Source organism: Leopardus geoffroyi, chromosome A2 (assembly GCF_018350155.1).
Source record: "Leopardus geoffroyi isolate Oge1 chromosome A2, O.geoffroyi_Oge1_pat1.0, whole genome shotgun sequence".
In the NCBI taxonomy this organism is placed as follows: Eukaryota; Metazoa; Chordata; class Mammalia; order Carnivora; family Felidae; genus Leopardus; species Leopardus geoffroyi.
In genome coordinates, this window is record NC_059331.1 from 24951447 (window position 1) to 24968592 (window position 17146).

General features: G+C 43.3%; 1 protein-coding gene across 9 annotated transcripts in view; it reads right to left on the reverse strand.

Moving 5' to 3' along the window:
• ARHGEF3 (Rho guanine nucleotide exchange factor 3) overlaps positions 1–17146 on the reverse strand; it is a 309958-nt gene that overhangs the window by 40124 nt on the left and 252688 nt on the right. For 8 of the 9 annotated variants that reach the window (XM_045493273.1, XM_045493267.1, XM_045493270.1 and 5 more), the window contains one exon: positions 3944–4051. In XM_045493273.1, the coding sequence (XP_045349229.1) occupies positions 3944–4051 (108 nt within the window). Of the gene's footprint in view, positions 1–3943; positions 4052–4931; positions 5597–17146 lie in introns of those variants that run through there. The other variant, XM_045493271.1, reaches the window with a different exon arrangement.

Below are 17146 nucleotides of genomic sequence, written 5' to 3' on the forward strand. Positions count from 1 at the left end.
GGAGGCAAGAGAGAACAAGTCCTGCAGTGTCTTGTCGAAGTGTTGCTGCCAGAGCCACTCACATTTGTGGTCGGGGTTTTAACCTTTTTGGAAAAGGGTGCCAGCCCCGGGCTGTCCTGATATCCTTCTGGGCTAACCTGGGGTCTCCCGGGGAGCCAGAGGAAGGACTGCCAAGTGTTCCATTATTGATGAAAGGATTGTGTTTGGGTGTTCGGCTCTAAGTCATCTCTTCTCCTATAATAAAAGGAACCCAACCTCAGACATAACTGGACACTAAAAGGGATATATATGTCTCTATGAGGCCAGATGCCACGGACAAGGGATACTGTGACAGAGAACCAAGCTGCTCAGTTACAGTCTCAAGTTGTTTCTGGAAGGAGAAGAGGAATACATAATACATGCCTATGAGTAAGGAATGAATGCTGAGAGGTTTGGGGCAGCCCCTATGCCACTCTCCTTGCTCTCTGTTCCTCCCCTTTTAGAATGTGCATCAAGACGCCTGCACACAAAATGGAAGAGGATGTGAAGTTGGCCTACTGAGTACTCCTTTGGGGCCTCCTCCCCCCGCCTCTTCCTCTTCCCTGTTCTGCAGGCCACATTAGCACCCTATCCCAGTTTAGCTGGAGAGGGAAGCAGTAAAGTCGCGGAGCAATTACTGGGATGCAAGGACTGGAAATAATTCTGCAAAACATGTACTGTATGCACCAAGGTGACCAACAGGGAGATATGTGGGGGGCAAGACAGCATTCTCTATGCTTTGCAGATCGTCTTGTAAACATGGCTGTCTAACTCTGCTCACAGACTCAGGGGCATATTTCTATTCACTGACCCCTCCCCGCTCCAAGGACACACTCACAACAGAAGGACAATGCTCAAGTTCTGTCTGTGTCCGTGTGCGTAATCACTGTGAATAACAGTTCTGCTTCTGCCAGGTTGTTTCTGTCCCATAAATGGAGCCTGGAGCTAGCTATTTATCATGATATTTGAAAAAAGTAAATCAAAAAATTATTTTGCCAAAAAAATTCTTTGAGGTTTTAGAAACCAATTTCCACATGTCAGATTCCTCCCTCAGGTCTGGCTTTCTCATCCTTGTTTGGCCTCAGTGTGTTGGATTTCAGACATGGCTTGATTTCTTTCTGTCCCAGTTCTCTAGGTCAATGCAAATTTTCAAGGTGATCAGATATTTCCTGAAGTGTTCCCTGTGTAGGATCCATGTAGGACAGAGGTGGGAGAAGAGGAATAAAGGTTGCCCGGGAAGCCAAAGGAAAGATTTCGAAGGTATGACAATAGAGGATCTTATAGCAACATGCAGTCAGGCCTGGGCTGTGGTGGCAGGCATAGACCAAACTATATTCTAGATAGGAGCACAAACATGGAGTCTATAGGCCAGGCAAAGTGATGCTAGTGAATCAAGGGGTTGGTGTTGGAAGGATAATTGGGAGATGTGGGGACATCTGTAGGTGACAGTTGGCTAGCTACCCAGGTCTAGCTCATTATTGCCATGTGGCAACACAGGACCAGCACTGCCAAGCCTTTCAATTCTTTAAAAGAAGCCAGAACTCCAAATTCTTATATGGATTGTTTGGATTCTTATAAGTTAGCTGTAAACACTACACAGCCAAACAAAACACAACTTGAGGGACAAATATGGCCATAAATCTACTAGAAGGAACTCTGTCCAGGATGTAAGCAACATGAGGGCAGGATGTAGAGCTTTGTGCTTGATGAGGGCCCACTCAATGCTTACAGCGTGAGTGAGGACCTTCCCAGGGAAGAGGTTTGACTGTCCAAGGGGGGCCAATGGGAAGAGATGGCTGGCCACATGGAGGTCTTGTAATCAAGGGAGGAAATAATTAGAGAGCGAACTTGAGCCCCAGCCACTTGGATGGAAAGGAAAGGGTGAAATGGCAGTAGACAGACTAAAGAATTTTCAAAAAGCAGAACTCAGCGAAAGACCAGATGTGCAGGACTAGGGCGGTGATGAATCTTCCAGGGGAAGCCTGTGATGAACTTGGCCAGAGGGCTCAGGGACTGGTCATGGGGGAGAGAAGGTAAACACATTTTTCTTCACTAGCTTCAAAGCCCTTCATCTGGCTCCCCTAGATGACCTTATTTTTTTTTCTTCTCTATTCTCCCACAAAGGGGATCAGGGGATAACCAAGGGCCCAGAGGCCCAAGCACCAAGAGAAACAGAGACAAACCTATAGCTAATTAGGTGATAAGGCATTCATTCAGGAGAAACTGAGGAGAGCTAACAGGGGCATGGACAGGGCAGGAAATAAGCACTGAATAAGGACAGCATCCACAGGGAAATGGCAAGAACAGCTTGGGCTATGTAGAATCATGACATGTTGGCTGAACGGTGCAGAAGCAATGGCAGGAAGGGGTGAGGGAGACCTAAAACAGTTCTTGAATCATAGATTTTCATAACATAGGATATGCCTTGGGTTCTGGTCCACAATTTTCTTAATAACTTGGAAAGCCAAGATAAAAATATGGCTAAGCAAAAGGATTCAGGACAAGTAAGAAATGGCAGACTCAAGACTACTCAGCTAAGCAAGGTAAGCCTTTTCATGGCATGACTTTTGTTGGTTTCAGTCTGCAAAAGGATTTTTATGATTATCAGATTTGGCCCCAGGCCTTAGAAAATCTCAGTTTTCACATTAAAAGATAAACTTTATTGGGAGTTTAAGAACAACTATAGCCACTTGTTTACCAAAGAATTATTATAGTAGCTAATGTCTACTACTTAGCCAAGTAATTAGTAAATTAGTGATTGCTACCAAAGGGCTTAGTATAGTTTTGTTAGCAAAATAGCCCTTTAAATGCACTGTCTTATAAATACTAGGGACTTTAATTTTTTTTAATGTTTATTTTTTATTTTACTTTTTGAGAGAGAGAGAGAGAGAGAGAGAGAGCAGGGGAGGGGCAGAGAGAGAGAGGGAAACACAGAATTGGAAGCAGGCTCCAGGCTGTGAGCTGTCAGCACAGAACCCAACGCAGGGCTTGAACTCACAAACCGTGAGGCCATGACCTGAGCCAAAGTTGTATGCTTAACCAACTGAGCCACCTAGGTGTCCCTAAATACCAAGGACTTTAAGTGTACTATCTTATAAATATTTACAATGATTCTATTCTAAAGAAGCTGGTGGCATCATCTCCAATTTACCCATTAGGAATAAAAGCAAGATCTAGAGATGTTATGTCACCTGCCCAAGGTAACAAAGTCTCTGAGTGACAGAGCCACGGTCAGAACTGAGGTACTGTGCTAAGCCTCCAGGGCCTTTGTGCTAAGCATGGAATCAGCAAACATTTTCTGCACAGGGGCCAGATGGTAAATATTTTGGGCCTTGTGTGCAATATGGTCCCTGCCACAACTCCCCGACTGTGCCATTGCAATGCAAAAGCAGCTATAGACAATACATAAATATTTAGGCATGTCTGTTTTCCAATAAATCTACTTACGGACACTGAATTTGAATTTCATGTGATTTTCTAGTGTCATGTAATATTATTCCTCTTTTGACTTTCGCTCCAGTCATTTTAAAAGGAAAAACTATTCTTAGCTTGTGCACCATAAGAAAACAGGGAGTGGGCTGAATTTTTCTCCCCAAGCTATAGTCTAAGCACTAGGCTCTCCTACCCTCCAGCTCAGGTCTAGTTTTCTTAGAGATTTTAGGACAAAACCTGTGAGTGTGCATATGGATGGGATACAGGACTCGGAGGAAAGACCTGACTCCTCAAGTCAGCCCTCAAAGGACTCCATCTGACCCCAGTTTACAATTTGAAAACAAATCTTTCTTCCTTTTAAGTTCCCTTACTTGCTCCCTTCTGTTGAAATAAGCACTGATTCAGATCTAAGGGGAGGTTCTGGGTAGGACAGGAATGTCCCTTCCTGCACAAATGGTTTTCTGCAAACACAAGCCCACCGTGTCCTTCTTACCTGCAGGGTTTGGCTGAAGCGTTTTAACGGTGTGGCCTTCACGGGTGGGATGAGGTTTGCTAGCGATGTGACTCTGGAAAGGGGTTTGACCCGTTTATTACTAGGCTCCTACAGGGTTAAAAAAAAAAAAAAGAAAGGAAAATGTCAAGGTTAATTACAGACGACATAACTCCACCACACACTCCTGTCCCAATCCACGCTGGCTGCACACAGTCTGTGCAATGTAAACAGTGTCCCATCTCTCTCCAGCTGTGTGGAGGTGACCTGGCTCAGGAGCCAGGAAAGGGGAAATGGCAGGGGGACAGCAACAAAAGCGGCCTCTGAGCAGACAGCAAATGGACAGGGTCTGCCCCTTACTCCTCACACCCAATATCTGACAGCTTTTTAATTCAGAAGCTTCCACTCAGAATCATTTCCCCCAATGCTTCCTGTAGAGAAAAGCTGCCTCAAATTTCCCATCTAATGACCTTGTCAGGCAGTTGTGTTTTGATGCTTCTGGTTTCATCTTTTTAAAAACGTTTTTCCTACCTTGCCTCAAGCCGCTCTCCAAATTTCTTTTATGCAATGGCTTTTCTAAAGCACAAGGAATGTTTGATTTTTTAGTTCACTAAATTAAAAAAAATTTTTTAAGGAATTTCTTCTATTACTAGGCCTTTTAAAAAGCATCTCTGTACCTACAGTATATTTGAAATGCACATATGAATATTTATAAAAACAACCAGCAAAAGAAAATGTACAGAGAGAAAACTGCACCATGGGCATCAGTTTTTATAATTCATATAGTCACAAGTTTTGAAAATCACCTCCACATAAAACATGCAAAATAAAACTTGCAAATCTGCAAAGTTACCCCAAACCAAGCAGATGGGTGAGAGGGAGCCTACCCATTTCAGTGACTTTGCAGATGAGAATTACATAAAAACGACAAGCTGTGAGAAAGAAGGACATGACAGACAAAACATTTTACAAAGACAAAGAGAACAGTTACCCTTGCCTTCCTAAGCTCCATCTGACCTGCAGTAGATGCCGGACAGCACATGAAGACACCAAATTTTGATGGAAAAAGCCAAACTTGCCAATTGTTGTAGCGAACCTCAACCATTTCCAGAGGGAGCCTCAAGATGCTCATCTTTCTTTTTCAGCCATTGCTTTCAAAGTTTCGAGGGTTAAACCAGAACTTCAGATTCTCCAGGGCATCCCTGCAGGGTGTTTTGAACATAGTAGGTGCTTGGAAAAATCTTGCCTGAATTTGGAATTTTGCCGAGAAACTCTCATGTCATTTTGTGCCTTTGCTGATCTCAGGTATCAGAAGCCCCCTTGGAAATAGACCCAACCTTTTGGGCATTTAAGTAGAAAAATAATTAAAAGACCAAAGAAAAAAAAAGTGCAAAATAATTCCACGATGCTGCCAGGGTTCACTTCATGATTTCTCGAAGCAGTGAAATACTTTTCCAAGACAGAGAATGAATCAGGGCTGCCGGGGACCTCTCCAGCTTTCTGGCATGCTAAGCTGAACAGACAGTAGGAAACTCTCTGAACACTGGGAAGGCTCAGTTCCAAAATGCAAAGGATGAATCTCTCAATATGAGGGACATCACGTTTACTATTGTTTAAGGGCTGAAGAAAAAGATCCAATAGCCCTTCTGCTTCCAGGTGACAGTGTCCTTCAGGATGCTTCCTGTCCAGGGCCTGGCTTCTGAGCATCTGTGCCCAGAGAAGGATTTTTAAAATATTTTTTACGTCACAGCTGCATCATCAGCAAACTAAATCCACACACACACACACACACACACACACACACACACACACACACCCTCTTGAGTATCCCCTGAATTTCTCTATATAAACTCCTGCTTCAGGCTGGAAATGCCAGAGTTGTGATATCACCACCTTTGGTGGCACAAACTGCATTGCAGCAAACGAGGAGGTGAGGGATTTCACAGGGCAGCAGGACTTGGTCTCAGATGATCCTGCAGGCACCTCTGAGCCTGGAGACTCATCGCCAGATTTTTAGTGGCTAAAGGTGCTGGATCACAGATTCTGTATCAGAATGGGAAAGCTGAAGGGCAAACGCCAATTGGGTTCTCCCGCTTTAAAAAGGGGCAGGGAGCATTGCACGCTTGGCGGGATGGGGGAAGGTTCAGTTCTGTCCCCCTTGCTGTATCATCTTTTCTAAGGTTTTGCTGACTTTGCTGTCCATTTCATATGACCCAGTCGATGGGCGTTTCCTACGCAGTTAGGAGATACGTGCACACTGCAAATGCCAGCCACTCTGCAGGCTGTATGCCGCGCTGCTACGTGAGATTGTAATTAAAACTCCTTTCCTAAGGCATTAGCCATTTGGAAGTAAATATCAGGCTGCTCTCTGGCAATCTGACATTCCCGAGTAACGAACAATTGAACCAGAAACTGTTGCTGCCTGATTTAGGGCTGTGATGTAGCAAAGCAGGCAGGTACAATTTTAAAACCAGAACATTTGCAGGTTATTGGATCTATTGAAGAGGCTTTATGCCTGACCCACATGAGCAAAGTATGAATTATGGTTTCTCCTTGAGGGCTTCAGTGAGAATAGGAGATTAAAAAAATTCTTGGCCTAATTTGATTTTTCTTTTCCATTTACTCAGTATGTCTCCAGCTGCATTTTACTGCTATCTAAAAAGAGCCCTCAGGGAAAATGTTTCCAGATTCTAGGTAAATAGCTCTACTGAAAACCAGCAAATGCAATTCCAAGGATGCTTTCGGGCTTTACAAAGAGATGACAGAATACAACCTGCAGAGACAACTCAGCTGCCAGACCAAGCTGGGCAAGGTCAGTGCTAAGCCCAGAAACAAGATATCTGTTTCAAGTGTGGACACTATCCCCACCATGCAGTTTTAAGACAGAGAAGGAGGGCATCTCACTAAAAAGGTTAAAAAAAAAAAAAAAACAGAAAAAAGAAAAAGGCATTGAGTATTGTGTGTTGGCAGTATTTTCTGAATAAAAAAGTTTGCTTCATTTTTTCTAGGTCTTACAGGGTTTTTTTGTTTGTTTGTTTTTCTTGTCTTATTGCACCAGCTAGGACCACCTGTATATTATTGATTACAAGCTGAGACAGTGGGTACACTAGGGTAATTCTTGATTCTGATGTGGTTATTATGAAGATTTCATCATTATGAATTGTGTTTGCTGACAGCATGAGAGAGATACCCTTTATCAAGGAGAAAGAGTTCCATTCTATGCTAAGTTTGCTGTGAATTTTCATAATGAATGAATATTGACCTTTATCAAATGTTCTCTCTTTATCTTTCCAGAGGACAAGGAAAGGGAAAAAAAGAAGGGAGAGGTGGCGGGAAGGGAAGGAGACAATGAAGAAAGAAGCATGGAGGTCACATATTTTCGTAAATGAATTAGCACAGCAATTTAAAACATCTCTTGTGGAGCCAAAGCATCAGAGACTCTTAAAAACTGAGAACAAACTGAGGGTTGATGGGGGGTGGGAGGGAGGGGAGGGTGGGTGATGGGTATTGAGGAGGGCACCTTTTGGGATGAGCACTGGGTGTTGTATGAAAACCAATTTGACAATAAACTTCATATATTGAAAAAAAAATAAAACATCTCTTGTGCTTGAAATACAAACAAAGGGAATAAAACACCCAATGACATTTCATTTTTAATGTGAGATTTTATTAAATAGATTTTCATATTCCTTCCCTAGGGAAGACAGGGAAGTCTCCTCATTCTTATCTCCTCCTTCTCCTCATTCTTATCTCCCAATAGGTAAAAACCAAAGCAGATTATATGCATGTAAGAAAGTGCCTATCATATCAATATGATCCAGCACAACTTTTTATTCCTTCAAAAATGATTCCATTCTAATAGACGTGGCATATAGCAAACCATCACTCATTCTCCCTGTACTTCATTTTTGCAGCTAGGGTAGGGCTGGGGAGCAATAGAAGGGTCTTCCTTATCATGTTTGTAGCTGCCCTGAGACTACCTTCACTTAGCCACAAACTCAGCCCCAGAGGGTGAGAAAGGACTGACCACTCTACTGCAGGACAACACTGCTCTTGCTTGTTCTACACCTGATGAGAATCGACTGTGCTAGCAGATGCTTTCGCCCATAAGTTAATGGACTCAGAAAAGTCTTTCAAATGTTTGAAAATACCAGGGAAGCCTTAGGCAGGGCTCCATCTGTGTGACAGAAGGTGTGCTGGGAACTGCACACCCAAGGGTCATGTTTAATCCACCCAGTACCCCTCTAGGAGGCTTTCATCATCCTTACGTTAAACAGGAAGTTATAATTTCAGACTGATTGAGAAGTCCTAGCACTATGATATAACAACAACAACAACAACAACAACAACAACAACAATCTCATATTTATTGCAGGGACTCCCCTTAATGCTTTATAGATATCTACTAGTTTATTCCTCCTAATAGCCCTGAAAGGTAGCTACTATTATGAGGCAAAAGATGAGCAATGTGCTTAAAGTCACTGAAAAAAGGTGGCCAGGATTTAAACCTAGCAGGCTGGCTTCAGAGCCAATGCCTTACAGCTTGATGTAAGGGGCCAGATGGTAAATATTTTAGGCTTTGTGGGCATCTAGCCTCTGTCATGATTACTCATCTCTGCCATCAGTCTTAAACAGTATGTAAATAAATGAATGTGACTATGTTCCTTTAAACCTTTATTTAGAGATTAAAATTTGAATTCCATATAGTTTTTACATGTCACAAAATATTATTCTTTTGCTTTTTTCAACCATTAAAAATAGAAGCCATTCTTTTCTAAGGAAGACCAGAGGAAGTAGGCTATATTTGGCTTGTGGGCCACAGTTTGCAGACCACTGCTCAACACAACTTCTGGCTCCTGGGTCAGTGGTCCTTAGCCTCAGCTTTTCTACTGTAACATGCCCAAGGACTCCCAGGTACAGCACCCTCCCAAGGCACACTTAGATAATCATCAAGCTCTGGAGAGGGCACAGGCTTGATTTGCTTATTCTTTCTGTAGCTAGCTAAGCAGGGTCCTCCCCTGGTAAGCACGAGATATATCTGACTTATCTTTTATGTGAGTAAACCCTATCCCACTACATTTTATTGTCTTAACTTTCCAAATAAATCAGCCCAAACATGACACAAACTTTCCCTGACCATTGATGGTTACAAATAAGGAACAAATAAAATGATAGGATGCCTGGGATCTGCTTCACAGTAACACAGGGATAGAGAGTGGGGTTGTGTAGGAAAAAAAGCTGATCACAGGTTGGTAATTGTCAAAGCTGGGGGCTGGGCACGGGGGACGCAGTATGCAGTCCTGCCTGTGGTATGCAGTAAAAATGCTAGATGATACAAAGGCTTATTTTAATGGACAGAGAACCATTTTGCAAATGTATCAGTGAGCAGACAGATGCCATCAAAGATCTGTACTTCAGACGTTAGTGAGGGCCTAGTGACAAAGGATACTGAAAGAGTCAGATGCTAAGACATTATCTAAAATTGAACATAATTAGAAGAAACTTGGTAAAATGAAAAAAAAAATCCCACTACTGAATTTCAGTAATTTTCAACTAACATAGGCCATAATAGGGAAGGGTCCATGTAGCTGGGAAATCAAAGGCTGAGAGAGCTACCTTGAAACATTCGAACTTAAAAGATGAGCAAACTGATGGAGAGGCACCGTCCCAGCCACCAGACTCCCTGAAGTCTGCTTTATGCTACTGACTGGTGTTTTATTTGCTCTCATTAAGAAAGCTATCAACAGGCTGCCAATCGCCAGACTCCATGACATAAAACATTCTGGTAGAGTTCAAATCAGATGTAGAAACATACAGAGAAAATAGGAGCCTTTCAAGGTTGGACTGCCCAGGGAGGGGAGACCTCTGTTCTGTTGGATTTATTTTAATCTGTGAGTATGCTTTCCTTTTCCCAATTCTGCCTCCCAATGTATATTTTTCTCTCCATTTCTACAACAGCACCATCTTCTACTAAGAAGGCAAAGACCTCCCATCCTTGTTAGATCCTCCCTCCTACTCTGCCTCTCTCCAGACAAATAAATGTAAACTCATGACTACCTGACTGCTTGACTTTACCACCCCCATCCTTAGGACCAAAGGCTGGCTCATGCTGTCTTATGGTTTATGCCCAAGATTCTCACCCTTCAAAACTTCTAAGCCACCACAAATATTATGGTGTTCTCACTTATTTTGACACCTCCTATTGCCAAGGCCTCCCCACCCTTTCAGGGTTTCTCACTGACTTGCTGGCCAATTCTTTTACTCTTGCCTGTGCCCCCTCCAAGTCCTAGCTTTCCTTCAGGTGGCTCCACTCCTCCCCTTTGGGGGACCAGACAGCCTGCATTGTACCTTGTCCCTCAAAGACAAGATATTCCTGCAGGTTCTCCTTCTAGATAATGTTTTTCTAACTAAATGATTGAAAATGAACCACATTTAAAAAATCTATCTATCTATCTATCTATCCATCCATCCATCTATCTATGTCTGGCTATCATACATTCTAGCTGCGTGACCTTGAGCAAATTACCTACCCACAGTTTCTTCAACTGAAGAATAAGGAAAGAATTCTCCTATTATGCAGTAGTGAGAATTGTGGGTAAGAGCTATCATTTAATTCTGTAAGAGCTTATAATCTGTGTCAGGTTTACATGGATTTGCTCATGGCATCTTCAGAACATCCAGTGAGAGAACTAATACCATTATTCTCATTTTATAGATGAGTAAGCTGAGGTTCCATGAGCATAAGTACTTACACAGGTCACCCATCTCAGGTGGCAGAGGCAAGATGTGGATCCTATCTCAGACCACACACCTCAGCTACACTATTCCAAAAAGCTACAATATTTCAATAGCTACACTATTCCAAAAGACAAGGATAATGAGTGCAAAGCACAGTGCCTTGTGAAAAGCAAGCTTTCCATGAACACAGCCTAAAATCGAACTCAAAAATTGGTATGTTTTTACTAGATTATTTCTCCTCCCCTTCCCCCTTGCCACTAAGAACAGGTGAATTTATCTAATCACCCAGTGTATGCATTCTCTTTTAAAGAAACTGATCTTGAAATAATTTTAGATTTATAGAAGAGTTGCAAGAATAGTACAGAATGTTCCGTGTACTCTGTACCCCCCCCCCCTTACCTGAAGTTAACATCTTACATAACCATGGCACATATATCAAATCTAAGATGTTAACACTGTTACAATAATATTAACTAAACTATTAAAGGATTTACTAGAATTTCATCAGCCTTCCCACTAATGCCATTTTTCTGTTTCAGGATCCAGTCCAGAATCTCACATTTATACTTCACTGTCATATATCTACAGTTTCCTCTAATCTGTGACAGTTCCTTGGTCTGTCTTTCATGACATTGACATTTTTGAAGAGTACTGGTTGATTATTTTGCTAAATATCTCTCAGTTTAGATCTGTCTGATGTTTTCTCACGATTAAATTAAGATTATGCATTTTTGGCAAGAACACATCAGAAGTGATGTGTCCTTTTTGGTACATTATATCAGGGTAACATCTTATTGCTGGTGATGGTAACCTTGACCATTTGGCTAAGGTGGTGTCATGGCTTGAACTGTATACCCCTAAAAAATATGTGGAGGTTCTACCCCCAAACCTGTGAAGGTGACCTTATTTGGAAATAGGAACTTTGCAGATATAATCAGTTAGGATGACTTCATACTAGATTAGAGTATGTCCTAAATCCATAAATCCACTGGTGTCCTTCTAGAAGGGAAATTTAAAGACATAAAAGGAGAAGGCAATGTAACGATGGAGGTGGCAACTAGAGTGATGTACCTATAAGCCAAAGCACACCAAGGACTGACAGCAAATACCAGAAGCTAGGAAGAGGCAAGAAAGGATTCCCCTGCAGGTTTCAGAGGGACCATGGCCCTGCCAATACCTTGATTTCAGGCTTCTGGTCTCCAGAACAGTGAGAAATAATTTTGTTGTTCTAAGCCACCCAGCTAGTGGCACTTTGTTGCAGATGCCCTAGGAAACTAATACAGGTGTTGTCTGCGGGATTTCTCCCAGTAAAGTTACTATTCCCTTTGTAATTAATACATACGTTGGAACAGATACATTGTGACTACACGCATCCTTTTTTTTTTTTTTTTTTAATTTTTTTTTTTTCAACGTTTATTTATTTTTGGGACAGAGAGAGACAGAGCATGAACGGGGGAGGGGCAGAGAGAGAGGGAGACACAGAATCGGAAACAGGCTCCAGGCTCTGAGCCATCAGCCCAGAGCCCGACGCGGGGCTCGAACTCACGGACTGCAAGATCGTGACCTGGCTGAAGTCGGACGCTTAACCGACTGTGCCACCCAGGCGCCCCTACACGCATCCTTTTAAATCTAACTCTGTGACTGCTTACCCAGCATTTGCAAAATTGGCCTCACTGAAGTGTACATGTGTCACCCTTGGTGGGGGTCGGGGGGAGATGTTTCCTGGCTCAACAGGGAGAACCAGAAGGCTGATCCAGGCAAAGTACCCAAGGGAGTCAATGTTGGCTGGGGCGGGCAAAGAGAGGGGCAGATGATCAGGAGGCAGGGCACAGTGGACCACAAGGCCATGCAGGGCGCGGAGGCAGCAACGAGGAGGCCTTCAGAGAGCTGTTTGAGCAGGAGGACCAGGGCTATAGGAACATGAAAGGGAGCTTCTTTGAAGTCTGCAACTGACTCTTCATCTTTGTTTTTGTTTTTTGTTTTTTGTTTTTTTTTTTGAAATAGAAAAAGACAATAATGAAATAATGGTTTCAACTCCAAAATTTCCATTAATTTTTTTTTTCTCTGCTCTTTTCCCTGGCACAGAGCTAATTGACCTGGTGTCATCTGTTACCAGAAGTTGAAAGGCAAATAATGAGGCCCAAATTCCAACGGAAACCTGGCTTCATTGATTAGGCCAAATGCATTTCAAAATTATTGGTTTTCTAACCCACAAGGTGAGCAAAAGGTCTTCACACTCAGAACTACAATTTTCCTTTAGAGATTTTTATCAGTGGTTTCAACAAAAGGGCTACAGACTTTGTGGACTTTGACAAACCACCAGGAACAGCGCCCTGAAGGGGTCCTTGATACTTTGTCTCAGCTAATCTCAAAGATGGGGGCCACACCCTTGTGCTTATTCTCTCCTGCAGTCTTGTTGCCCTGCCCTGTGCATCCAAGGGAAATCTGATTTCCTCTTTGATGAAATGGCCCAACTTTCTCTATATCAGATGCTTTAAGAAAAACATCTCAATTTCTTTCAAAAAAAAAAAAAAAAGTTGTGTGGGTTTTGTTCACTTATTTTTATTTTTGTTTTTGTATTTTTGCTTGCTAAGGAAGAGTCAGGAAAGTCTGGATAAATAAACCAGACCACTCTGAGTTAGTTGGGTTTCATGGCCAAGCTGCAGACAGGGTATTGGATTTGCTATGTTGTGATTCCAACACTTTCTCCAGCCTCCTCTCATGGAAATGCTAACCAGCAGATGACGGAGATGTCACAAGATGGTCTATGCAAATCCACAAATTAAACCATCAGCTCTCGGGGCCATAAAACTGAACACACGAAGCTTGGAGAGATTCTATTTATTCTCTGAACATCAAGTCTTCTCTGCCCACGCCAGTTAGCACCTACGGCATCTGGCCAAAGCCTGCCTGTGAGGTGGTTGCTTTTGGGAAGCCTTGATGAAGGGGGAGGCATCAGGAGGCCATGTGACTAAGCTGAAACAATGCTGGCATGAGCCTCTGAAAGCCTGCTCCATCCCTGCCCCAAACACAGTCTCCCATAAAAAGCAAATAAAAAATGAGCATAGAAAGAAATCACACTTTATGATAACTTCTGTGGTCAGCCCGGCTTCGTTTCCTCCAGGCCTCCCTGCTTCCTTCAAGTCTACAACACATGCTGGCAAAATGCTGTAGTTCCCTAATGTGCGCATAAACTAAAATGACCAAGGGAAGGGGTGGTGTGGGGTGAGGGAGATGGATTTCAGCCAGCAGAAGCAATTAATTTTACTACAAACTCTGAGAGGGCTAATGTTCAGGGCAAACCATTTTGTTTCTGCGGGCAGACCTCAAGCAACTTATTATCTTTACTCCTCTGGTTACCATTGAATCTGTGCCCCTGCATTGGAGAATAACTGGCCCTGCTTGTCTGCCTTGGAGAAATTCATTTTTGCTGAATGACGGTGATGGGATGAAAAAAAGAAATGAACCTTGGGCAATAATTCAGTAAAATATGGGACTCTGAGAGCTGAAGCGGGCGGCAGCCTAGGTTACGAACGTAATCTCTTAGCAGTGCCAGTAAAATAAAACAGAACCACTGTTTCAGACACTGTATTTTTGGCAAACGTTTCACTCCTCAATTACTTTCAAAGATATTCGTTTCAGTCAACATTATAAGGGTAAGTCAACATTTGTCCTGGCAGCAAGCCCAAATTTGTTATTTTATTAGTCTGCTACTGGTTAAATTGGCCCAAGATTAAACACATCTAATAAATAGCCCTAAAATATTGGAGTTTAGTAGAAGACCACATTCAAATTCTCTTACACAGGATGTTACTATTAACCTTGGGCAGAGGAGAAATGCACACCCACACCCCAGTTAAGTTCCTTTTAGCAAACGCCAACCCATCGCCTGAAACTCATTTTGGTCATGCCCAGACATGGCACTATGGACCTTCAGAGAAAGAGGAAGCCAAATATTTAGCTCTCTCTGCGGTCCCTGATTCCACATCTGCCTTCCGAACATCAAGCAAAACTTTTACTTTCTTGAGGCAGACCAGGCCAGATGCTCAAGGCTGAAGCACTTCAAGAGTTTGGCCTCCTGAAAAAGGATAAGGGCTGCCAACAGAGTCACGCCTCTGTGGCCCTTCAGGGAAGGCCAGCTTTGGGCCCAGAAGGTATTTTCTCACGGTTAGATTCAGGTTATGCATTTTTGGCAAGAATGCCACAGAAGTGATGTGCCCATCATGCCCGCCCATCCACAGGTCTAGAAAATGGGGTCAAAGCACACATCCCTGGTTGCAGAATGTCAACAAGGCACCTGGAAGTGGCAGTGGTGGCCTAATCACAGCCACAGGGCCCAGAGGAAGGCCTCTGTGATTCTGGGGTTTCACATTCAGTCATTTCCTACTGACTTCTTGGAAACCCTTGGGTGGGATACAAATTCTGCGTTTGTTGATCTCTATGAAAGGGATTCCCTGGCTTCCCCTTGGGCTGAGTTAGAGGGGAGGTGGAAAAGAATGCCACTGGGGATTTCAACCCTGCTTCAGGGTTTGGGAGCTGCTGTGTACAGGCTTCAAGAATACTTTAAGGATATTTGCAGAGGCTTCCCCAGAGTTTAGGAATAAGCTGCAGACTCTGCAGCAAGTCACAAAGTTCTTATCACTCTGGCCCAAAGAATGTGTTGATTCTTTGCAAAGGATCTAAGGATATAATATAAGCCAACCTTTCTGGCCAGAGCACAATGTCCTATTACCTCAGATCAACAATGTTACCTCCACGGGCTTAGTCTCCTTTTCTGTGTAGTTGGTGGGGGGGGGGGCGGTGATTCGGTAAGTCTCCTGCCCCCTCACAGGGTTTTGGGAAGATGATATAAGATCATGTAGGTAATGTGCTTGGTACAAGCCTGCCCCATAAGTTGCTCCCTGTAAATATCAGATTATTATTGCCCTTACTTCTGATGCCCAAGGAGAGGTGTGGTCCCTTCCCCAGCCTGCTCTCCTGCCTTCATCCATCCCTGCAGCACTAGATTTTACCCTGGGCCTCCCAAGGATGAAGCTGGAGCTCTGTGTTACCTGCCACACCACAATCTCACTAATGACATGTTCCTGCCACTACACCTCAGGCTGCTATGAGACCACATATTTTGATTCCACATTCCTGACCTCCCTTTCTTCCTGCAGCTTTATCATCTGTTTAGTCAAGCTCTGGCTGGATAGAGCAAAACTGGGAGTGGTTTGGCAAGATCCAAGGCTATGTAGGATGAGAGGAAAATAGCCATGAAATCCCAAGATAAGAACCTGAGTGAGTTGGGGAAGGGAATCCAGGTGGGTCTTGAGGTCTACACCAAAACCCTCCTTCTTACCCAACATTGCTAAATTATGGGCTAGAAGAGCTGTGCTTCAATCTTGCCAGATTCCACTACTATGTGGGATTAGGCATTGATAGAAACTCTGAGCATTCAACCCATGTCAGGTGAGCAAGGTGGAATTTCTTCCCAAGATAACATGTTACCTTTGGCTTCCAGAAAGAACCATATAGACCCACTGGCATGTCCTCCCATCCACCTCTTATCCTTTGAAGCTCAGAACTATCTTTACTTCCCAGAAATGGAAAAAGAAGTACAGAAATAAAAAAAAAAAAAGGATGCTCAGATCTTAATCTTGATGTCCCAAAGGAAGGACAGATTGTTCCAGCCAAATCTGGGATGATCAAGTACATCTCAGGCAAGCAAAGCTGACAACCAGGCCTGCCATCTGACTAAAGACTAGGCTGGGACCAGGGATATACCTGCTGGGTAAAACCTACAGGGACATCTGACCAAGGGCACGGGGTGTGCAGGATGAGAACACGGATCCCCTCTCTTGGGGCCCAGTCAGCTTCTGTTTTTGATAAGAACAATATCTGAGCAGACGAGACTTGCAGAAATGTGGCCTCCAGAGAGAAACATAGAATACATTTGCCATACTCCCTGGTAACCCCCAGCTGTCCCTTCTAGCACAATTTATCCCTTCAAATCACTGGGTTCACGTTCATCCTCAGCAGCACATGCCTCCTGTTAGAACCAGGGAAGGTTGCACTTGGGGGTTTTAGAACAGTCTACTCTCAACTGAGCACAGAATACACTGAAATCTGATTATTCAAAATGGAAAAAAACTACCAGTGACACAGCCACAAGGGCTGACTGAATTGGGAATAAAATAAAAAAATTTTAAGCTTTCCTGTTTTCAGCTTTCAGCGACATCTTACCACCCACTGAGCAACGGTATGTAGAAAAATGAGGTACAGAGCATGCTGTTCAGGAAGCTGTGAGGTAGGTGATCTATAATGGATTCATATGGCCTTTCTGTTGCCCCCACACACTCCAACTGGGCAGATGAATAGCTTCAAAATGTTATCCCTTGGGAGATGTGTGTTTGTGTGTCTGTGTGTGTGTGTGCATGCACACATGCACACACGCATGCACGCACATGCACATGTGCGCACACACAC